Genomic DNA, 24,595 nt, shown 5'->3' with positions numbered 1-24,595 from the left:
TGTAAATCTGGTAACAAAGAAAAAGAACATTGATCCCTGAGAAATGGGAAACAAGCTTAGAAGCATTATCTTAAAAAAAATAAATAAATAACCAAAACACACACACACACAAACACACATACAAATGTTTGGCGGGAAGCTTAGTTGCATCCCAGAACAAAGCTCAAAAATATTTATCACAATACAGAAATATCTAGCACCCAAAAAAAGAAGATATTTATAATACCTGGCATCCAATTAAAATTTACCAGGTATACAAAGAAGCAGGAAAATGCTCCCCTCAATGAGAAGGGAATCAATCAAAACTGACCCAGAAATAACACAATACTATTAGGAGACAAGAACATTAAAACTGTATTTTATATATTCAAGAAGATAGAGGAAAGATGAAAACTGCAATATCTCAGGCGAAAAATATTCTTGATAGGATTAATGGCAGATTTCACATTGCAGAAGAAAAGATTAGTGAACTTAAAGCTGTAACACTGGAAATTATCCAAAATGAAACAGAAAAAAACAGAATTTAAAAAAATGGAAAGATCATCATTGAGATACGGGATAGCAGTAGACAATCTACAACTCATTGAAGTCTTCAATGAAGAAAAGAAAGAGGAGGAGAAATAAATCTTTGAGAAAATAATGGCCAAACATTTTCCAAATTTGATTGAAACTATAAACACACGTATAAAAAAAGCTCAAATAACCCTAAGCATAAACATCATAAAGGAAACTCCAATAAGGCACATCATAATCAGATTTGTACTCAAAACTAGTGATAAAGAGAAAAATCTTAAAAACAGTAAAAGAAGACAAATTACATACAGAAGAACAAATAAAAGAATGATAGCATAAATGTCTAATCATTGTGTTGTTTCGTACACCTGAAACTAATAAAATATAATAATAATAATAATGACAGCAGATTTCTCACTGGAAACAATCCAAGAAGAAACTATCTTTTTTTCACATATTACATGATACCTATGTAAAAAAGTCCCAAAGAATCTACAATAAAGTTAGTTCCTAGAGGTAAATTTAGCAAGCTCACAGAACACAGTATACAAAAATACAGTTGTATCTCTATATATTAGCAAGCAACAAAGATTTTGGAATTAAAATTTTAAAAACATAATAGCAAAAGAATATGAAAGCTTTAGGGATAAATTTGACCAAAGATGTGTGAGACTTGTCTCTGAAAACTATAAAGCATTAATTAATGAGAGAAATTAAAGAATACTGTAAGTGAAGAGATATATTGTGTTCCTGGATTGGAAGACTTAATATTATGATAATGCCAATTCTCCCCAAAATGATCTACGGACTCAGTGCAATCCCAATCAGCACCTAGCAGGGTTTTGTTTGTATGTTTGTTTTTGTAGATATTGACAAGCTCATACAAAAAATCTTATATGAAAATGCAAAGGACTTAAGACACCCAAAATAATTTTTTTACAAAATTGAAAAAAATTATTGAGTGGTGAAAGTATGTTCTTTGCAACAAATTGTGCTGGAACAATTGTATATCCATATGTAAAAAAAAAAAAAAAAATGAATTTTGATCAATACATTGTACCAAAATAACAATTAACTCAAAATGGATCATAGCCCTAAAGGTATAAAACATTTAGACAACTTAAAAAATTTTTATAACTTTGGATTTTGCAAAAATGTCTTGGCTATAACACCAAACCGTGATTCAGAAAAGAATAAATTAATAAATTGGACTTCCTCAAAATTTAAAATGTCTGCTCTTTAAAAGATACTGTTAAGAGCATGAAATAAAACACAGAGTGGGAAAAAAGATTTACAGATCACAAGTGCTGATAAAAGACTTGTATCCTGAAAATATCAAGAACTCTTAAAATTCAATAATATAACAATTCATACAAAATGGACAAATTATTTGAAAATATTCTTTACCAAAAATACTAGACAAATGGTAAATAAGCACATGAGAAGATGATGAATATTAGTTGTCATTTTCAAATTGCAAATTAAAATCAAAATAACACTATACGTCTATTATAATGTCTAAAATTATTCATTCTACCAAGGGTTGGCAAGGATATGAAGGAATTGGAGCTTTCGTACACTGCTGATGGGAATGTAAAATAGTACAACCACTTTAGGAAACAAAATGGCAGTTCTTAAAAAGTTAAATATACACCTATCATATGCCCCAGATCATATTTTACTACTAGGTATTTACCTTAGAGAAATGAAATGTTTGTGTGTAAATGGTCATAGCAGCTGTATTTATAACAGCCTCAAACTGGAAATAATCCAAATGTTCATCAACAGAGATAATTGTTTTACAAGTTATGGCATATTCATAAAATGGAATGCAATAAAAAGGAAACATATAACAACATAGATGAATCTCAGAATAATTATGCTGAGTAAAAGAAGCCAGGCAAAAAAGAGCATGTGATGACTTTGTAATGTATTAACTTGGCTGGTCTGTACTACATGTCCAAGAATTTTTCTCTCCTGTACGTTTCTGGTAAGGGTGGGCCACCTGGGAGATCTTTTTGAAATTTTGGAGGGTTACTGGAAAGCCACATTGTAGCTGACACACATTGTTGCCTATCTGCTGACTCTGTTGGCATGAAGCAGCATCTGGCTCTGTAATTGCTCTGCCTTCCCTTGATTCCTCATTTTTTCTGACTTTGGGGCCAGGTATGTGCGTACCTTTAGACAAAGGGCCCTGGCTCCTGCAGGATACCTTCATCACTAAGATCAGAGGCAACAAGAATGGAGAAGCATTTCAGTGTGTCCTTGTGGGGTTCCAGCTCATGCTCTTGGGTTTTAGGTTATGCTTACAGGTTTCAGCTCATGCTTGTTGGTTCCAGCCTGCTTGTGAGCTTTCCTTCTTGATTTCCTGCCCAGTGGACTTCAAGTGCTATCATCAGACATGGAGACGTAGCCTTAAAAAGACTGCTTAACAAGCCCCCACAGCTGCATAAGCCAATTCCCTTTAACATGTCTCTTTAAAATATGTGTTTGTTTCCACCACCACCCCCACTGGTTCTGCTTTTTGGTTGAACCATGACTGATATAGATACAGGGTCCAAAGTATATAGTTCCGTGTATATCAAATTGTAGGAAACTAATCTATATATTATAAAAAACACACACACACACAAAACAAACAAACAAAACTGAAAGTACCTGAGGTTGGGGAGGAGCAGGGAGGGATGGAAGGGGGGATTATAAAGAATGAAAAAACAACTTTAGGAGTTAATGGATATGTTTATTATCTTGATTGTGGTGATGGTGTCACAGGTGTATACATGAGTCAAAACCTATCAAATTGTAACGTTAAGGGTGTACAATTCATCATATGTCAATTCTACCTCAATAAATCTGTTGATTTTTTTTTTGTTTTGTTTTTTGTTTTTTTAGTGCAGGCAAGAGTTGGTATGCCCCAACACTAATTTCCGAGTTCAAGCTGCCTAGAAATAAAATTCTAGGAGACGTTTGGGTTTCATTGTGCCACCTTCACTGTGTAGAGGAAATGGTAGAAAACATAACATTTAATGTTGGGAAGCTGATTTAATTCACCCTTAACAAAGACATGGCATATTTCAATCTTGGAAGAAAATATAACAAAATGTGTTTTTCTTTTTCTGTTATCTGTACATCTGTATTTTTCTACTGTAAACATGGAATAATTGTATTACAGAAATAAAAGAAAAATATGGCACACTTTCTCTTTTACACTGAAAGTCCTTTTTTATATATTTAAAGAAGTAAAGAATTTTAAAGGATAAAATTGATAGCGTAAGTGACAATTATCTGTGACACAAGAATCTACAAAGGGTCTACAAAGATGTGAAACTATAAAGGAAACATGGCAAATCCAAGCCACTGATGCTCTCTGACCACTAAAACCCCATAATCAAGGATTCAGTTATTTAATTATTTTATTAAGTTTCCTGTTATTTTTATTACTGTGTCTTTCTGGAAGGCTGAGGTACTGAAACTTTTCCCAGAGAACAAGAGCATTTGCTTTAGACACAAAATGGATTTATTGATACATAATACTGGCTTCTTACTGGTCCTCTCATCATAGGACATGAAACATCCAAGGAAGAAATGTTCTCTGCTGATTTCTTATTTTTAATATGAAATTTAGTTTTCTCAGTCACCACTTCCATGCAGTTAAAAGGTTGCTTATAATTATAGAACCCTCATACATTGGTTAGTATTATGTTTCCAGAATACTGCATCTTCCTGTTTAGTTTAATAAATTTCCATTGCTCATCTATGAACCAGGCTGTGTAGTAGACATTAGGGATAAAAAGAAATGAGACTCAAGCCCTATCCCAAAGGAGCCTACAATATTTGTGGAGAGAGAGAAAGAGATAACCCATAAGTTTACTATAATGTAATATATGTGGCAATAACTACAGAATGGAAAAGGAAAGCACAGAGGAGGGGCACCTTCCCAAGCCTTGACAGAAGAAGTGGTATGGAATCACAGGCTTCCCAGAGGAGATACTGACCTATCTTAGTTAACTTTGCTTTGTAAGCTTTGCTAAGAACATGATAAGCCTAGAAAGACTTATCTAGGCCTGTGGGAACAATCTATATAACCAAACAAAATAATTCATGTTTTGCCTAATGAAAGTCCACTTCCAAATTGTTTCCCCAGCAAATATAGGGCCTTCACTTTTTAGAGAAAGAGGGCCTTCAGCCAAAAGGCATAAAACAAGAAACAAAAACAAAGAAGATTATCTTGAGCTTTTGAGTTTTCAAGGGCCCAGATCTGGAATCATGTTTTAAGGACTTTTTCAAGAGAAATTGTAACTGTGTGCACTTTTTGCATTCCAACTTTTGAATCATACAACTACATAGGAATATGATTATATTATGCAAGTTTTGAAAGAAAAACATTTTTATCCCTAGAATTTTACATCTAGGCAATCTGTCTTTCATGTGTGAAAACATAAAAGCATTCTCAGATATGTAAGGACCTGTATATCTTTGAAACAATTTTTTGAAGATGTGCTACAACAGAATGATAAATGGAACAAATTAGAAACATCAAGAATGGGCTGTCACAGTATAAGAAGTTTGTTTCTGAGTAATTATTCAAAACAATAAATGTATCTAAAAATACATTAGAACTCTGGTTATGAAACTGAATGATATTATCAAAAATTACTCTCCAAACAACAACAATGTTGTGAATGTAAAATTTTAATATTAACAAAGGTTAAGAACAGGTGATAGGGAATAAAATTGTGTCAAACGTCTTGTATATATAGAAATACATGATACCATTTCATTTCTGGCTCTGACAGAGTAAAATATGGGTTAAAGTGCTTTTGCAAAACTTTAAGGTAGAATGAAATATAAGATATACACTACACCATATAGAATGTGTATTATACAAAGCTCTGAAATGATAAAAAGATATATCATATGACAAAAGGAGAAAATAAAAGAACAGTAAGGAAATACAAAAATAGCATGAAAGAAGGTGACAGTTAAAGACGTTAATCATGATAATACATTAAAATGAGTTAAATATAACTACTGAAAGGCTAAGATTCTGAATAAGAAAAAGTCTAATATGTTGTTCTTAAGAAACACACTTAAACCAAATGAGACCCCCTGAAAACCCTATAAGCAAAAGGATTACCATGACTATATCAGGTCTTTTAAACAAATGGCACTGGGGCACTGAATATCCACATACAAAAGAATGAAGCTGGACTCCTCATGTGTGTCACTTAACATACTGGCAATGCAGCCTGTTCTATTGCCCTGCTGGAGCAGGGAAACAAATCCACAGCCCCACCAAATGCAGAGCACAGCCTCCAGTCCCATTCCTCCAGGAAGCCTTGCTGGAGGAACCTGGGCAACCATGGAGCCCATCCTACAACCCTGCCCAACTGTTAAATGTAGCCTTTGGCCCCATATAACCAGGGAGCCTGAACAGTGACCCTGAGCAGCCTCGGAGCCCAGCTCAATGTACCACCAAGCCATTGAGCCCAGCCTGCAGCCCAGCCTGATTGCTAAACACAGCCTGTAGCCTTGCCCAGGTAGGGCATTCAGATAGTGACTGGGCCAAATCACAGAGTATAGCCTGCAGGTCGACCTGACAACACAAACACAGTAACTCTGCCTGACTACAGAGCACAGCCTCTAGCCCCCTCAACTTTCGGATACAGCTGGAGGCCCCTTCCAACCAAAACCTAGCCATTGCTTTGCACAACCATGGAGCACAGCCAGTGGCCTGCCAGATCGCAAAGCCCAGCCTTGGCCCCACCAAACTTTGGGACACAGCCCATGACCCTGCCTGACCACTGAGCACAACCCACAGCCCATGACCCTGCCTGACACTGAGCACTGAGTTGGGTTAGTCCCTCTCCAACAACAAAGCCATGCTCACAATCCCACCTGAACACAGAGTCCAGCCAGCAGAACCATCCAATTAGGGCATAGCCTGATATCCCAACCAAACAAGAAAGATTGTGGAATCTTGCCCATAGCCCTGCCTAATTGTGGACTCCAACTAGTGACACCACTCTGCCAGGGAACACACCTAGGGATTTTGCCCAACCATAAGTGATTGCAGAGCCCAGCTAGTGGCTCCATCTGACTACTAAGCACAAACAGTATCTCTGCCTGATCAGAGATCCCACCCAATGGAACACAGCCAACAGGCCCACCCAAGCACAGAGCCCATCCTGAAGACCCCTGACCTCAGAGCATAGAGAGTGCCTCACCCAACTAGAAACTCTGATAGCAAGTCCCACCTACCCATGGATACTGCCAGCTAACCTACCCAGTACCCCAACCTAAGCTGACTGGTGTAGGTCTTTCCCTGCTTAAGTTTACTTGTAAAGTCTGAAGAGGAGATGACTTATTCAAATGTGCAGATACCAATGCAAGTAATCAAAGATCAGGAAAATCAGGTAAACAGGACAATACCAAAGGAAAGTAATAAAACTCTAATAACTGACACTGAAGAAATGGAGATCTATAACTGTGACAAGGAATTAATACACTTAAAGAAGTTCTGTGAGCTACAAGAACACACAGAAAGACAAATAAACAAAATTAGGAAAAACAATGCATGAACAAATTAAAATAAGATGTTCAACAAAGAAATAAAAACCATAACACACACACACACACACACACACACACACACACACACAGAAATTCTCGTGCTGAAGAATTCAACACATACCTTCAAATTAGACCTGACAAACAGAACAAAGAATCAGCAAACTAGAAGATAGGTCATTTGAAATTATCTAGTCAGAGAAAAATAATGAAAAAGAATAAAGAATTGTATGGGACTTATGGGATATCATTAATAAAAACAGTATATGCATATGGGAATCAGAAAGAGGAGAGAAAGAGAAAAGAACAAAAAGTATATTTAAAGTAATAATGACTGTGCTCCAGACCAGTTTCAATGACTCTGTTTACTCCAGGCCAAGACCACCCCCCCTCACCACCTTTTTCCTTTGTTCTGCCTCTTCTTATGTGCTTATAAAGCCTTTTGGCCATCCTGGGGGAGTGGGGGATGGTCTTTGAATAGGAGTCTGCCATCCTCTCAGAATGCTGGCATTTTGAATAAACCTATTTTTCTTTCCACCAAAAAAGAAAGGAAGGAGGGAAGGAAGGAAGGAAGGAAGGAAGGAAGGAAGGAAGGAAGGAAGGGGAAGAAAAAAGAAAAATAATGACTAAAAACACCTCAAGCATGGGGAGAGAAATGGAAATTCAGATTTATGAGGACCAAAGGATCCCAAATAGTTTGAACCCAAATAAAGCTACCCTGAGACACAGTATAATTAAACCATCAAAAGTCAAAGACCAAGGGAGCATTTTGAAAGTAACCAGAGAAAAGCAATTGTCACATACAAGGGATCTCCCCCATAAGACTATAAATAAATTTCTCAACAGAAACTTTGCACATCAGAAGTGATGGGGTGATATACTTAAATTTGTAAGAAAAAAACCTGTCAACCAAAAATATGATACCCAGCAAAGCTGTTCTACAGAAAGGAAGAAGAGACAAAGACTTTCCCAAAGGAAAGTTGAGGGAGTTCATCACCACTAGACCTGCCTTACAAGAAATGCTAAAGGATGTTTTTCAAATTGAAATAATAGAATGTTAATTAACATTATAAAAACATATGAATGTATAAAAATCACTGGTAATTTAATATATATTAAAAATCAGATTCTCTAATATTGTAATGGTGGTGCATAATTCACTTACAAGTCTACCCAAAAAATTTTACAAAGAAATGTATTAAAATTAACCATAACCACTTAATTTGTTATTGGATACACAATATAAAATAGGTTTCAATTGTAACATCAATAACTTAAAATGTGATGGAGGGAGAAGGAAAAATATAAATTTTCCATGTGCTATTGGACCTAAGTTATCAGATTAAAATAGGATGTTTTAAATATAAGATATTTTACATAAGCCTAATGGTCACAAAGGACAAATCTATAGTAGATACACAAAAATTATGATAAAGGAATCAAAGCATACCACCTCCAAAAGTCATTAAACCACAAACAAAGACAGCAAGAGAGGAGGCAAGAAACAAAGGATCTTCAAAAGTCAGAAAACAAAAAAATGGCAATAGTAAGTTCCTAAGTTCCTACCTATCAATAATTACTTAAGTGTAAATAGATTAAATTCTCCAATTAAAAGATATCGAATGGATAAATAGATTTTTAAAATCCAGTGATATGCTGCCTACAACATACTTGCTTTAGGTTTAAGGACACACACAGACTGAGAGTGAAGACATGGAAAAAGATATTTCAAGAAAATGGCAACCAAAAGCAAGTGCAGGTGGGGGAAGCCTTTCCTCTCCCTAGTGGCAGGTGAGGTAAAGAGGAACCAGGGCCCCACTTTTCCTCCCTCGCTTCAAACATATACACCTTTGAAAAATCAGTAGATACTAGAGTAGGAATCAGGAGAAAAGCAGCTTGAGGAGGTTGCAGAAGCTCCCCTCCAGACCTTGACAGAGGGGTCCAAACTACCCAGATCACCAGCTGAAAGGATCTTACAAATATTTAGAGCCACTGTAAATTTGGCAAGCACAAATCTCAGTTCCCCCCAAAATTGAAATCGATTTTTCTATCACTTTTATTTTGAGCTTCCATTCTACTGGGATCCAGGCAGAAACACAATCTGAGTCAATATGGCATCACATCTGAGTTCCAGGGAACTTACAAAACTAAGGCATTGGGTGCAGGGGTCAGTGGTACAGCCTTCTGTGTTATTTGGCCACACAGCACTATTCAAGTGTCCCTTGTTTATGATCTCATCAGGAAGGGGCATTCACTCAGCTACTTCTGTGCCTATCCAGGCATGGGATCCTTCAAAGCCACCTCTGGTCCCATCTGCCTGGACTAGCATCCCCATGAAGCCTCACCCTCTAAGGACGTGCAGATCCTTTCCAGAACTTTGGCTGGATTAGCAGGGCACGGGACCCTCACTCCAGGCCCTCAGATAGCCACACTCCTTTCACTGTTCTTCCCAGCCCCACAGGACTTCTGTAGATGGAGTTACAAGCAAGAGTGGGGAGATTTGCTTGCTAGGATTGCCACAAAAAAGTACCACAAACTGGGTGGCTTCAACAACAGGTATTTTCTCACAGTTCTAGAGGCTAGAAGTCTGAGATCAAAGTGTCAGCTGGGTTGGTTCCTTCTGAAGGCTGTGAGGGAGAATCTTCCATACCTCTCTCCACTAGCTTCTGGTGATTTCCTGGCAATCTTTGGCTTGTAGAAGCATCTTTGATCTGATCTTGGCTTTTGTCTTCACATGGCATTCTCCTTGTGTGCATGTCTACCCCAAAATTTCTACAAGGACACTAGCCACGTTGGATTAGGGGCTCCCCTACTCTAATATGACTTCATTTTAACTAGTTACCTCTGCAATAACTCTATTTCCAAATAAGTTCATATTCTGACATACTGGAGATTAGGATTTCAATATATAAGTTTTAGGGAGACACATTCAACCCCTAACAGGAGATGGTCAGATGGGGAAAAGCAATTATTCTTTCTCCCTTTATTCCTGCTTTCCCTAAGGATTTTTTTTAAGGAATATATATATATATATATAATTAGTTTCAGCTGTACAAAACAATGTAATAGTAAGACATTTACTCCCTCACAAAGGGATAGCCCCCTGCCCCAATCTACTACCCCTCTGACATCGTATATAGCTGTTACAATTCCATTGACTCTATTCCCTATGCTGTACTCCACATCCTGTGACTATATATATAAAATTATAGTTGACATTCAATATTATTCAGCTTCAGCTTAAGGATTTTTATCCAAACATTTTGGCTATTCCCTTAGGACATCATTCCTTTAAGGGTTTTGGGCTTTTGGAAACCAAGGTAACTTTCCTTTAGTTTGCTTCCTGCCCTATTGCATCCCTTCCCCAAGGTATTGCATGAACAACAGCTTAGTAATTTTAATCCAAGCAAAAGCAAAAGGAAGAAATATCAATAAATCCATCAATATCTCCCAGATACTACTATCCTGCCACATAAGTGAGCATTCCTTTCCCTGGAGCACTGAAGAGGAGCTAGTGGGGGAGGATTTGGGGATTCAGGATTCCAGTTGTGTCCTCTTTGGAGATGAGAGTTTACAATCACCAGTCATTCCCCTATCAAGTAAGGAGAGAGGACAAGCTTTTTATAAAAACATTTATTTTAAAATTTTACATAATCTTTGGGCAATTCTTAATTAGCTTAGGCATTTTTCAGAAGTTTCTGAGATTGATGTCTCAACTCCAAACCACAGTTTATTTGATTTGTTAAAGGATTATAGGTAGGACTTCATGAAAAAGGATGAAGAGATTACAGCTGAGGGAGACAAAACCACTTAGAGACAGGGGCTTTCCTACAATAGTCATAATTTTTTTAATTATCTGTAACAAATATTCAACATCTCATCAGACCAATGGTAATACTCTTATTTGCATTTTACTAGAGTTTCCATAGAGAGAAAACACAGAAATGAAATCATACTTAAATTAATTTGATACCTTGTAATAACTAAAAGCTAGCATCTACCCAGTGTAGTCTCAGTGTAATATATTTCCTGCTTCAGCACTCAGTGTTCATGATTCAAAGATTTCAATGAGTGTGTCAAATCTGAACAAAAAGCAAGCCAGGAATTCATGGGCCCTGAGAGGCAGAAAACACTCGTTCCACACAGCAGTTAGTGGGCCAAGGGCTCCCCCACCCATTCCCAAGCAGAATCAGGCCTGGGCCGCAGGTAGGAAAAAGAGGGGCACGCTCTGCACCCTCCACTACCTCAGATGGTTTCCTTGGTATTCCAAACAGGGGAGTTGTTGTCTCCCAATGGGACAGTTAAGTGTCTAAGGACAGGGCCCCATCTCTGGCCTCCCTCAAAGTAGGGTGCTGCCCAGGTGTGAGCACAGAGCAGATCCTTAGTAAGGGAAGGAAGGAAACTGCCATGCACAGAGTACCTGCCAGGTGCCAGAAATAGAGCCAGGTCAGGTGTTTCATGTGACCCTCATGATAGCCCTGTGAGTAGGCTCATCACCCCCATTTTACAGATGTGTAAACAGAGGCTCAGAGAGGAGAATTTGCCCATAGTGGCATAGCTAGTAAATAGGGGAGCTTCAATCTGAAAACCCAGCCTCCTCTCACTGCCCATAGAAGCTGAGGGGTTGGCAGCAGATGAGTACTCCAGCTCCCAGGCACCTTCTCCAGAGCTCAAACATTAGAAGCCCTTGAGCACGAGGGGCCAGCTTCAAGAGTCCAGAAGCCTGGGGCTATGAGCTCTGGCTCTACAGCATTACTTAGTGACCTTGATCAAGTCCTTTACCATCTCCATACCAGGTGTCTGTCCAGGATGTCTCTCCACCAGGGAGAGGATATGAACATCACCAACTGGAAAGCATGTTTACAGACTACAGTGGGAGGGCCTCTGCCAGGAAACTGTGCCCCTGTTCCCCTGCTGGAGGGATGGAGGGCAGGGCCGTCTGTTCCAACTGTGATAATCTGCTATGGTCCCTAAAGTTCTGACCTCTGAGAGCAACTTTAAGTTCTAGGGATCTACATCCCCACTCCCTGAGAGACCTTTCACAGAAGGCCCATGAAGGTCAAAGAAATTGGGTCAGTATACTTTTAAAGGAGAAAATGCTTAGAAGAAATTTGGGAGGGGGGAAGACTACTTTAAAGGGAAAAAAACACACCAAGATGGCAGTTAGAAGGAGGTTGGGGGGTGGGCATTAAAAAGAAAGAAGTGGATACAGTGTGCAAAACCCAGCTGGTAGGATAGGGTCAGGTCAGGTTAGGCTGAGCCTGGAGAAATCAGGTTTTTGGCATCATGCTTGCCTGGTGTCTGCCATGGGGCTGCACTCACTGCTGCAGACGTGGAAGGGGGTTTTCTTCAAAAAAATAATTTGAGCCTATAAGTTCAGGCAGATCTTAGAGAATAAATAAAAGCAGAAAGGAAAACACATCTCAAATGACTCGAAAAAAATCTGCTTGCCATGTTTCTCCGCTTCCTCCAAAATCCACTCCTTGGCCCCAGCTCTGTGAAGCCTTCTGTGACCACAGACACAGCAAGTGTGTGCCCCTCCCCCCTCGGAGCACAGACAGAAAGCATAGCAAGCCCACCTCTCTAGAGACCTCCGGTGCACTGAGTTCACTGAATCCTACCTGTCTGTCACTCCCACTGAACTGTGAGCAACTCGAGGGTGGATATTATATTTCTGTACTTCCGTCTCCATATGGAGAAGGATGTGGGTTCATCAAGACCCTTTGTACATAAGCACCTAGGCTAAGGACCAGCCAAACCAGCCAAGTGATAGAAACACAGCCTCTCCTGGGGGCGGGGACCTTGGAAGTAACTTTGTTCTGGAGAAATCAAGCATGGTTCCTATGCCCCATGGCACTTACTTGCCCCCCCAGAGCCACTGACTGGCCCCCCAGAGCCATTCTTTACAAAGCATAATCATAATTTGGGAGAATTTCTTTAAAACATGAAATCAATGTCTAGGTACAGATTTCAAGCAATATAGAATGCTGGTTTGTGAGAAAAACATCATTCAAGTGGGGAAGACATGCCAGCTTTGGCAGCCCTGGTAGGAAAAGCGGATCTTGCATTTACCCGTGCGGAAGAAGGGGAGGACACTGTCTGCCTCAGACATGGGTGCTTCTGTGGACATGTGTGGACATGTGTGTGGGAGGAAGCTTTGGACCCACACACCTCTGTGGCTACACGGTAAGCTGGACCTGGTTCCTTGCCCTTGGGCTCCTGAAGTCCAAGAGCTCTTGTGGACAGAAGACCTAGAGTGCAAGGAACAGGCAGGGATTGTTCGGAAACAGTCTTCCTAGGTCCACGGGGACCAAAAGATGGGCTATAAAATTCCTTGATGGAGAGGGTGAGGGCACCTGGTCAGGGAGCCCACACTCAGCAGTGAATGTTCTGGAAGCCAGGCAAGCTGGCTTTTCCAAGCAGGTAAATGTCCTCATCTGTGCCCTGGTTGAGGTGCTTCACCAGATTCTTCTCAAAGAGGAGCGGGTGGTAGGCGCCCATCGTGCAGGCGCTGTCGTAGAACTTCTGGTAGTAGTAGCACACGTCAGTCTTGCGCTTAGATGGGAGGAACTCGTAAATATCCACCTGGTCACACAGCGTCATCATGATGATGATGCCTGGAGAGGGGAGCAGAGGTGAGTCCTGCTCGGCAACCCATCCCACACCCTGGAGCTCTGCCCAAGGAGTCCACAGCTAATGACCCCAAATTCGGGGAGATGTCTATCTGGAATCCTAGTTACGACTGTGATTCCCAGTCTGAGTGCTCCTGGTCAGCCACTCCAGTGGCTGTTCCCAGAGGGCCAAGGAGCCCTGTGCACCTTTATATCCCCAGCACATAAGCCAGGACCTGGTGCCTGTAGGTCCTCCTAGGGGGTTAAAGGACTCCATCCATCAGCCAATGAATGTATCAGTGTGAATAAGCTGTATGAAGAGAGAGGACAGGGCGACAAGGAGACAGTACCATCACATGTATATAGTACTTTCGACCACTTTTATGTCCCGGAGGAACCACTTAGATGGTGCTATGTGGGAGAAGGTGTTTCTTATGGTACTTGCAGAAAAGTGTGGTGAGGAAAGACTGTTCCTCCCTCAGCTGAGAGGAGGCACAGTTGGAACAGGAACACACCATGGACTATATCGACGGGCTCTGCTCATTCAGGCAGAAGATTGGAGCTGGGGGGGTGGGGCCAGGTTGGTGCTCTCAGGGAGGCAGCGCAGACACTGACATGCAAACCCAACAAGAGTCAGGAGACTGCTGCTGCCATGTACTTGTACCCAGCTGGCTCAGCCATCTGGTGCAGGACACATCCTTCTCTGAGCCTCACGTTCTTCATCTGCCCCAAGGGTATGATCTACCTACTCTTCCTATCACATAGGCAATTGTTAGGATGAAATAAGACCATGGCTTTAAGATGACTTTTGCCAACCATAAGTATAGAGAATCTTTATGACAGAGCAGCTCTCACTAACAGCAAAGCTATAAACTGCTAGCAGCATCTTGGTTCCAGAAGAATTCAATGTGGGAAAAGCCCTACTTCTGCCCTCCAGCTACCACTGGTCCAATGGAGTAGAAAAGACACCTCTGCAATTAATGGATGCAGGCACAGCAGAAGTGCTTCTAGAAATTATGGGAAGGAGCGTTTCCTATGAAAGAGGGCTCACGTAAACCCCCCAGAGCACTGGTGTGGGGCCCGGCAGGAGCTATGGCCATGAGGGACGGGCGAGCCAGGAGGATTGGCAGTGGGAGGGACAGCATGTGCACAGGAGGGGAGTAGGGCAGCAGGAAAGTGTGTTCGCCACGATGGTTCTACAACTATTCCTACTCAAAAGGAAGCAGCCCCAAACATACCCATCCAAAAGTTGAAGACAAAGGTATAAAGATGTGAGACTATAAGAGCCCCTGTTTCTTTTTATAAGGACTGTTTCTGATATTAAATATGTATTTGTTCATTTACTCGGGGAATTTTACCACAGGGCTATCCTGTGCCAGACAGCAGGTGAGTCAAACACAGTCCCCACCCTGAGGGAGTTTGCAGTTTCGTAGGGAAGGTGGGCAGGTGAATTACACAATGCTGTGTGGCTGGGCCCATTGGTGGCAAAGTGGTCCACTGCGGGGGCCTGAAGGAAGGCGCTTTCCTTCCTGTGCATACGGAGCCTAACATCTCATGGTCAGCCAAACTCGAAGTGAAAGGGATGGAAGGCAGACATTCCATAAGGGCCAAGAAGGGTGGAGAAAGCCTGTCGCCAGCATTCAGGGCCCCCTGCACTCTGACCTTAGCCCTCTCCTCACCAGCCCCCACAGCAACGCTCATGGCCCCCCAAATCCAGTCAAGCTTCACTGCTCATCCTTCTCTCAGGGCCATAACTAGGGTGCTCACTAGGGTGAACAATGTTTTGAAATTTTGAATAAAGTATTATTGATTCTTCTCTTTTCCTCAGTTCCCAGTATGGCTCTACATGACATCATTACTGATCACGTCTTTATTTAAAATTTTGATGTTTCATTCATCACAAAATGTTTGCATTGTGATTTTTAAAAGATATTGTATTAAGATATTATTTGTCTTGTTACTGAATTTTTGGCACCCCCTCAAATTGTATACCTGAGTCAAGTACCTTCCTCGTCTGCGAGTCGCAGCCCTGTTCCCCTGGTTTTCCTGCCTCCTCTCTTGTCTGTGCTTCCATTTACTCGGCAACACCTGCCAAATCCGCCCCTCTCACATGCCTGGTCCGAAGCTACTCCTCCACGAAGCTCTTAGACTGCCCACCTAGACAGGGTTCTCTCTCCTGTGGTACCGGGTGGTCACTCTCTCCTGGCACACACTCATGTTGCCTCAGTTACCTGACTGAACCCTCCCAATGAACACCGTAAAGGAGAAGGATTCTATCTTATTAATCGCTGTATCTTAGCTAGAACTTGGCCCTGTTTACAAATACAGCAAAAACCTAGCAATTGCTTAGTGAATGAATGAATGAATGAACAAACAAATGAACGAACACACAAATGAATAAATGAGACCCCAGAAGAAAGCTAACCTCTACTAGAAACAAACAGAAGTGGTCTTTCCCCAGACACGGACTCACCGAGCATCCCAGACGATGGGGGGTTGGGCTGAATCGTCTCTGAGGAGATTTCTTGAATGACATCCCACAGCTCCCAAGGCATCTGGGGCTTGAGGATGTAGAAGGGCTGATCAGGATGTAGCTTACGGTAGCTCTTGTAGTTATCAAAGAATTTATAGTCGGGATTCTGGTACCACTGAAAAAGAAGGAAATGGTCTCAAGGAGAGAAATGTGCCAGTGCCTCCGCTGCCCCCCGGAAGTCATCCTCAGCTGAGGACTTTGAGGGGAGGTGGAGAAGTACCAGTGCAGAATCCTGAGGCACAGCCCCTTCCTTGGAGCAGATCCCAGACTTCTCTGCCAATCACAGTTCTCACTTAATAGCAGAGGGGACCCGGCATGTAGCCTGTGCTCACTAGGAATTCTGAGCTTGGTGACAATGGAACAGCTTCAGACTTGAAGATCATAGAATCCGGGAATTATATCAGTGCTGTAAGGGGCCCTCGACGCCATCTAACCCCACCTTTCATTTTATTTTTAAATGGGTGAAAACTGTGACACAGCTTGCCACATCTGTGGTTTCCAAATCTTTGTCCTGACCCGGGCAAGTTTCAGTCCTAAGTGAGATCAGTGCAAAACTGTGGAAACTGAGGTAATGAGTGTGTAAGGGATCACCAGGGCCTGTTAGCTATTGCTGTATCCAACTTAAGAATTCGGTGTCCCACGAACAGTGCTCTCTGTCCTTCCTGAAGCCATTCTCCTTCCTGCAGCCGCAGCCCCCCACATCCGGGAGAGGCCAACTGACGTGCATGGCAAACAGTGAGAGGGCCGTTCCGGAGAAGCTGAGAGTCCAGCAGCTCTGAGACCCCTGTCTCCTGCCCTGAATGAGCTGATGTTACAGATTTGGCCCTGGGACAGGTGACTTGCCCTTTCCACATTCCAGTTTCCTCATTTGTAAAATGGGAGCAACCATGCTTCTGTATACTTCCTCACATTGTCAGGAGAGTTAAATGAGAAGAATTCTGGAAACTGGAAATGTGGGACACATGTGGTAATATTTATAGAAATAATAGTAACCACTGTCTGCTGATAGTAACCGTTTCTGCTGATACGCATCAGGAATAATTGTGTTAATTATTGTATTAATCCACCTCATATGGTGAGAAGTCCAGCCACTATTACTCCTGATACATGCCATAATTAGGAGACCAATACATATAATGCAAAATGGGGCTGGTCCAGAGGAAGAAGAGTGCCCTAAAACTGAAATAGCCAGTCCTCAGGGATGGCCCTGGTCAGCTATGACTTAAAACCCCACTCGGGATAATCTATAGACAAGCAGGAGACTGAATCCCTGTTTCCCATGGATACCCACTTACCTTTGGTATATCTGAGTGGTAAACAGACGGGTCCCACACAATTAGGATTCCTTCATTGTACAAACTATCTTTCAGGAAGCTCTCTTCTGTGGTGACCAACTGCAGGAAGAAACAGATAAACTGTCACTCAGACATTTACATGTAAATAATAATAATAACAACTGATACATCACCCTTGAAGCCCCTGAGCCCCGTGAGGCTTCTCAGTTTTGATGCAGTCCTTAACTTCAGTGAGAGGAAGGCAAAGATGCCAGCTGGAACCGTGTAGACCTGAAGGGGCATTTTGTCAGAACTGATCGGCCATAGAGCAGAAAGGGCTCCCCTCAGACTTCGAGATGAATGGGACAAGGGTGCAGTGAAAATGGCGCACGTGTAGTCCCTGCAGTCATACTTCAGGTGGGGATCAAAGGGGTGAGGTTTAAAGTCAGAATGTCATCGAACCAAAATAATCTCTGGAAATCCTTTCAATCTACTATAAAGTCCAGGACACAGTATTTACACATCACGATGGAGACAGACATAGTACTTCTCACAAGTCCAACACAGCCAGTGGTTTCTCTGGCATTGGAACAGATGGCTATTCTGTGGTTGAGCACCAAATGAAGTATTGTTTTCTGCGTAGGAGCCACGTATATGCAAAAATATGCATCTTTAAACATGAGACTCTCACCAGGCTGGTGAGATGCTCGTGAGCAACCTTCTGGGGACCAGTCACAGCTCCCCTCCTCCCCCACAATCCCAGGCTCCCAAACTGGCCTGCATGTGGTAGTAAAACCCACCTGGGCAAAATGTGGTAGTGATAAGATTTCATGGGACAACCTGCTGGATCAATTTTGCAAAATGTATTAGCATCCTTTAAAAAAGAATATGTATATCCTTTGATTCAGTAATTTCACTTTTTTGGCATTTATCCTAAGAATTGAAATTTGGGAGGGGAGGGAAATTAGGCACAGAAATGTTAACTAGATTACTTATCAAAATAAGAAAAGTGTAGCAGCAGGTGAAAGATAGTAGAGTTGGATACAGAAAGACCTGAGTCAAATCTTGGCTTTGCAGCTAACTTACCTGGTGACCACGAACAGGTCGGGTAATCTCCCTAGGTCTTCATACTCATCAAATGGGGTACAGGAGTGAACGAGAAAGACAGAAAAGGGGCCCCAAAGGCTTACAGTGAGAGAAGCCAGGTCCCTCTCACGAAGGCCAAAACTGATATAAGAGATTAGCTAGCAGACATTCATCTTAAAAACCAGGTGGGAGATGATGTTGTTCAGGTAGAAAATGAGAGGAACAAATGACAGAAATCAAATCAAGAACTGACTGCAAATGAAAGCAAGAGTCACAACCGTAATTCCTTCCCACCTCAATCACTCACCATCAAGAAGGCAGAGATCTAATCAATGTCACTGCAGTAGCTGAACAACAACCATGGGAGGGTGAATGGTCTACGTACAACCCAAAGCACAGCAATTTGCCATGAGCCTCTAAGATCATTTAGCTACCTCATCTCCATATCTTCCTCCAGATCTAGGGCGGCCCTGAAAGCCTGAAGAATATAAGCCCGTTTCCTCAGTACATCTTTGAGACAACAAATATTGGTGGTGAGCCCACCTTGACCAGGGATCGTGAGGTTGTACTGGCTACGGTCTTGGATGAAGATGGTCATGAGGTGAGTGAGTGTTAAAGGACAAATAAAAACAGGCCAAGCCAGGAGAGTGTGACGGCGAGTGGTTGGTTGTCCCAGACAGTAGGAACAACGTACGCAAATCTCTAGATGTAAAAGCATGTGGCAGAGACTGCTAGCTGTCACCCAATATCCATTCTCTCTTTCGTCCTTGGTAAAAATACTTTTGATGTTTACCTCCATACATGGCTACCTAAAAATCAAACTACCTGAAACAAAAATTTCCCAGCCTCTCTTACAGCTAAGTATGGCCCTGTGACAAAATTCTGGCCAATGGTGTGTCATCAAGTGTAATTTCCAGGAAGTGTCCTTAAAGGCAGGGTCATGCCCTTCCTTGTTCCTTCCGCTTTTCTGCTGATTAAAAGTGGATTGATAGCTGCAGCTGGAGCAGTCATATTGGACCATGAAATGGAAGTCACAGCGTAGCATGCATAAGGTAACAGGTATACCACACCAGCTCTAGAATGTCTACCTTTGAACTTAATTTTTTTTACATGAGAGAGAAATACTTTTTTATCTTAAGATAGTGTCGAGGGGTAGGCAGAATGTCCTGTCATTTGCAGTGAAACCTTGTTTTGGTTGGTACAGTGAGTAGCTTGTTTGGGAACTGCAGATTGTCCAGTTGTGGCTAGGATACAAAGAGAGAGCTAGAAGGGATCAGAGAAAGGGAGGCAGGGGTCATGCCAGGGAACTTAGGGTTTCTTCAGTAGCTTAGAGGACCAGTGAAGGCTTTTAAGTGAGAGGGATCTAAACAGAGTAGTGTTCTCGACTAGAGTTTGCAGAGAGAGGGAGACCAGATAGATCCTGCTATTGTAGCCTAAATAAGAAATGATGGAGGAATAAAGAAAAAGAGTCACAATGGTCAGTTTAGACTTGTAGACTAATTGGTATTAAAAGTGAAAGAAAAGCGGTTCAATGGTGACTCCTGCGCCGCAGGCCATTTCTTAAAACAAGAACATAGAAGAGCAACTGGTGGGGATGTGCCTGTGGGGATGGAGGACGGATTTGAAGTTCAAACATGAGGTAACTGGCCTGGAATCCTACAGCTGAAAGGCCATAGGAACTAGGAATGGAACCCACATCTTCCAACTTTAAGTTCTATCCTCTTTCTATGGGGACACTGTAACTCACAGCACAGGAATTCAATGCTATAGCCCGAAGGGTCCCTTGGGCTGTCCCTTGGGCCTCATAGGACCCCACTATTCTATACATGTCTTCCAAGCCAGAATTCTACAACTTCATTCCCTATCCTCATCTCACTCCATACCCCTCTAAACAGGTGGCACATTAACAGCATGTCTTTCCTTGTGTTATGCTTCTTTCTATGCAGAGTACTGATATCAGGTGATTTATATGTACTCATGAGGATTAGTGATAACTAGGATTTTTAAAAAATGTCTCCTGCCACAGTCTCTCTCCAGCAATCTTCTTAGTATACAAAGCAGGAGGCCAGTGGCAGCAACTTCTGGCACTGAGACTTTCCCAAGATCTGTGGCTTCACTGTCCTCAGAAACCCAAGAGGGATGCACAAAGTTTTCACCTTTACAATAAAAGGTACAGCAATGATAACAGTATATGCCATTTAATGATGCTGATTCCAAGCCAAGTAATTTCAGATACTATCTCAGTTCATCTTTATGACAGCATTAGGAGTTAATTATTAATATGCCCATTTTTATAAATTAGGACTCAGAAATGCTAAGTAACTTGCCCAAGCCACATAGCTAATAAACCGGGGAGTCTGAATTGGAGCCCTTTTGTCTGACTCCAGACTCCACACTTCTAATCTATATACTGCACGGCCTCACACAAGGAGGGGAAGACGGGACACCCATGGCTCTTGCAAGGAAATGGCAAAGAAAGCATTTGATGAGGGGTATGGAATGTCAGGAGAATCTTGCTTTTTGCCTGAGTTGTAGTGTGTCACAGCTTCAAGATCCTCGAGGGACTACATCCAAATCCATCACTTTCAGATGTGTAAACTGAGGCCCAGAGTGACGAGAGATTGTTTGAGGCGTCAAGATGAATTTGAGGCAGAGCCAGGACCAGAGGTCGGCTCCTACCAGAGTGTTGTTTCTGTTCCCACGGGGCTACATTCATAAACCACGAGGTACGTCAACAAGCCAGCACACTGTCAGGATCTGGGCCACTGTCCACACACAATGGAAAAATGGTCATTTACTTCAGCTACTTGAAGCAAATGAAAAAGTAATCCATGAAACTGAGAAAATGTGAAGATAAATGCTAGTGTTATCCAGTGAGGAGAAACAGAAAGTGTCCAGGACTAGACCTGGTGGACGGGAAGGGAAGACGCCAGCAAGCACCCCTCAACCTTAAATGGACATGGTTCTGAACTTACCACATTAATTCTTACAGCCCTTTATGTTATGTCAAAGAGTTTCTAAACCAACCAAAAAAAAACCAGAATGATTCAAACAGCTCAGGGAATTGGGAGACCGCTTTGTGTCTAACTCAGGCTGTGGTCTTAGGTGGGTCACTTCCCCTCTCTAGGCCTCAGGTGCTTTATATATAGGACAATACCATCCTGGAGGCCCTGCCCAGGTGCCCAGGTGACCAGCTGTGCTCAGACAACAGCTCAGACTGTCATTTTCCCAACTGCAGCCGAAGGGACTTGGGGGAGAATACTCGTAAAGCTCCTCTCAAATGCACCTCTACTTACTACCCATGTGCAGAGTCTGACCTGAGCTCAGCGGATCCCAGGGGACCTCATCATAAGGAGAGTAAGTCATTGCCAGAGCCAGAGATCCCCAAGGAACACTTGCCAGGAAAAGGGACATGAAGTATTGTTCACTGCAAAAACTGAGAAAATACAAGAAAAGAAAACACACGCATCTATATTTACAAAAAGAAGAAAATAATAACCATCCATAATTGTATTCTTCAGAAATTACCATTGTGAATATGTTGGGCTTTTTTTCCTTGTTTTGGATTGAATTGCTTCTACCCCTTCCCCAAATGCATACTGTGTTTCCCCCAAAATAACACCTAGCTGGACCATCAGCTCTACTGCACCTTTTGGAGCAAAAATTTACATAAGACCGGGTATTATTATATTATATTATATTATATTATATTATATTATATTATATTATATTATTACATTATATTATAAAGACCTAGTCTTATATTATAGTAAAATAAGACCATGTCTTATATTAATTTTTGCTTCAAAAGGTGCATTAGAGCTGATGGTCCGACTAGGTCTTATTTTCAGGGAAACAAGGTATGTGGAAGTCCTACCTTCCTAATATGACTATACTGGAAATAGGACCTTCAGGGAGATAATTAGGTTAAATAGGTCATAAGGATGGGGCCCTAAACTGATAAGACTAATGCCCTTATAAGAAAAGAAAGAGACATCAGAGAGCCCTCTCTTTTCACATGCACGCAGAGGAAAGGCCATGTGAAGACACAGAAGGCAATCATTCATGAACCAGGAAGAAACCCCAACCTTGATGGCACCTTGATCTTGTACTTCTGGCCCTCAGAACTGTGAGAAAATAAATCTATGTTGTTTAAGCCGCCTTTGTGGCATGTTGTTATTAGCAAGCCTAGGAAACTATGCCTGCCTGCGTGCGTGCGCGTGTGCGTGTGCGTGTGTGTGTGTGTGTGTGTGTGTGTGTGTGTAGATATCGGTATATCTTAACTTATAGAGGCTAGACTTAATGGTTTTGTTAAACTCACACAACAGTCCTGGTCAATGTCTTCTCTTTATTCCTCACAATATTTCGAAGCCCCAAACAGGGCATGAAAACGAAGCTATAAGAGATTATGTAACTGGCAAAGATCACACAACTACGAAGGGATGGAGCTAGGAGGCAAATCAAGGTTTGTCTTATCTTTTCCCACTCTACTAGGCAACCTTTATTTAAATATGTTAAGTGATGATAAAACAAAGTGTATTGTGGCTGCCAGATTTGCAAATTTGCCAGAGTTGCAAAGCAAGTTAGTGCTATAGGAAGATAGACAAAGGTGTGGTCAAAGTCTTGAGTAGATAATAAAAATTATATGGAGGCCCTGGGCCTTAAGGGAATGCCTGACCATTGTAACCTGGACCCGAACAGGGGGTGCTCTGAAAGAAGGGAACCACAAATTGAAGCCCCCACAACTCCAAATTAGAGTGTTGGGATGGTTTTTCCTGCACGCCCCCGCTGAGAGCTCAATCCCCCTCCTTATCGGAGCTCCGTTCCCCTCCTCCTCCCATACCTTATCGGAGATGTCTCCTGCGGGCACCATAGTTAGAGGCCTCCCTGTCAAAACAAAGCGCCTGACCCCAGTTAGTGCTCAGTTCTTTGGGAACAATCCCACTGAGCCCGCTGGCGTAATAAAGCTGTGTTCTCCCTGATCTCGGCTAGCTGCTTGAGTCTCTCAGTCCTCATCATTCTTCCACAACAAGAGGGGCCAATAATTGTACCTGGCATCACAGGAAGTCATCAAAAGAACTATAAAGCATTAGAGGAAGTTAATGTTGTCAAGCACTGAAGGTCCAAGCAAGAGAGATTGATAGAATAAACCATGAAACTTATCCACAAAGAAGTCCTACGCAACTATAACAAAGAGTGAGAAAGATCTCTATAAACTGGTACGGAGTGATTTCCAGAAGATATTGGGGAAAAGCATAGTATAAACAGTATATAGTTCACTACATTTTGTGTAAGAAATGAGGGGAATTTACAAAATGAATATACATCTATTTGTCTTTACAAATAGAAACACAGAAGGACAGATCAGAAAACAATAAAGTTGGCTCCCTACGAAAGTGCTGGTGGAACAGGGTAGAAGGAATTTAGGAGGGAGTCACCCTTCTCCCCTTCTCAGAGTATATATCTTTTTGATAGTTCTGAATTTCGGAAGCATGTTAAAATTCTTCATATTTTAAAGAGAGGAAGGAAAATTGAGATGAATACAATTGAATTTCAAGTGAACTCAATCATCTCAGTGAAGAGAAACAGGTCTGATTCAGGTTATTTTGGTACATATTATTTGACTACATAACCTCAGGCTTGGGTGGGGTGTGGAGAACTACAAACATCCTGGGCTTTCTTTAGTAGGTTTTTGGGTTTTTTGTTATGTACAGATGTGCAAAACAATTTACAAACTATTTTAGACCTATTATAAATTTATGCAAATAAATAAATGTGCTGAGGTTGTCAGAAGCAGGAGTCGCACTGTGAAAGAAGGGGGAATATAAATACAGAATGGAGAAGGCAAGGAATAACTTTATGTGTGTAGCTTGAATTTGGTGGTATCAATTTGAGTCTATCATTTCTAAAATAGGCACATCTGCATATATATGCATGTGTCTATGTAGATGAGAAATACATACTAAAGTATTATCTTAGTTCAAGTCACTATAAGGAAATATCACAGA

At 41.6% G+C, this 24,595-nt stretch overlaps 1 protein-coding gene across 11 annotated transcripts in view; it reads right to left on the bottom strand.

The window, feature by feature from the left end:
* Positions 1 to 10,701: 10,701 nt before the first annotated feature.
* The window catches only part of ST6GAL1 (ST6 beta-galactoside alpha-2,6-sialyltransferase 1), a 133,182-nt gene continuing 119,288 nt past the window's right edge, over positions 10,702 to 24,595 (bottom strand). For all 11 annotated transcript variants that reach the window (XM_019752122.2, XM_019752120.2, XM_074329231.1 and 8 more), the window contains 3 exons: positions 17,523 to 17,621; positions 16,168 to 16,342; positions 10,702 to 13,700 (listed from right to left, as the gene is read on the bottom strand). In XM_019752122.2, coding sequence (XP_019607681.1) covers positions 13,459 to 13,700; positions 16,168 to 16,342; positions 17,523 to 17,621 — 516 coding nt within the window. In that variant the 3' untranslated portion in view covers positions 10,702 to 13,458. The remainder of the gene's footprint in view (positions 13,701 to 16,167; positions 16,343 to 17,522; positions 17,622 to 24,595) is intronic.

This window comes from Rhinolophus sinicus, linkage group LG01 (assembly GCF_036562045.2).
Source record: "Rhinolophus sinicus isolate RSC01 linkage group LG01, ASM3656204v1, whole genome shotgun sequence".
NCBI lineage: Eukaryota > Metazoa > Chordata > Mammalia > Chiroptera > Rhinolophidae > Rhinolophus > Rhinolophus sinicus.
This window is presented reverse-complemented; position numbering and strand designations above follow the sequence as displayed.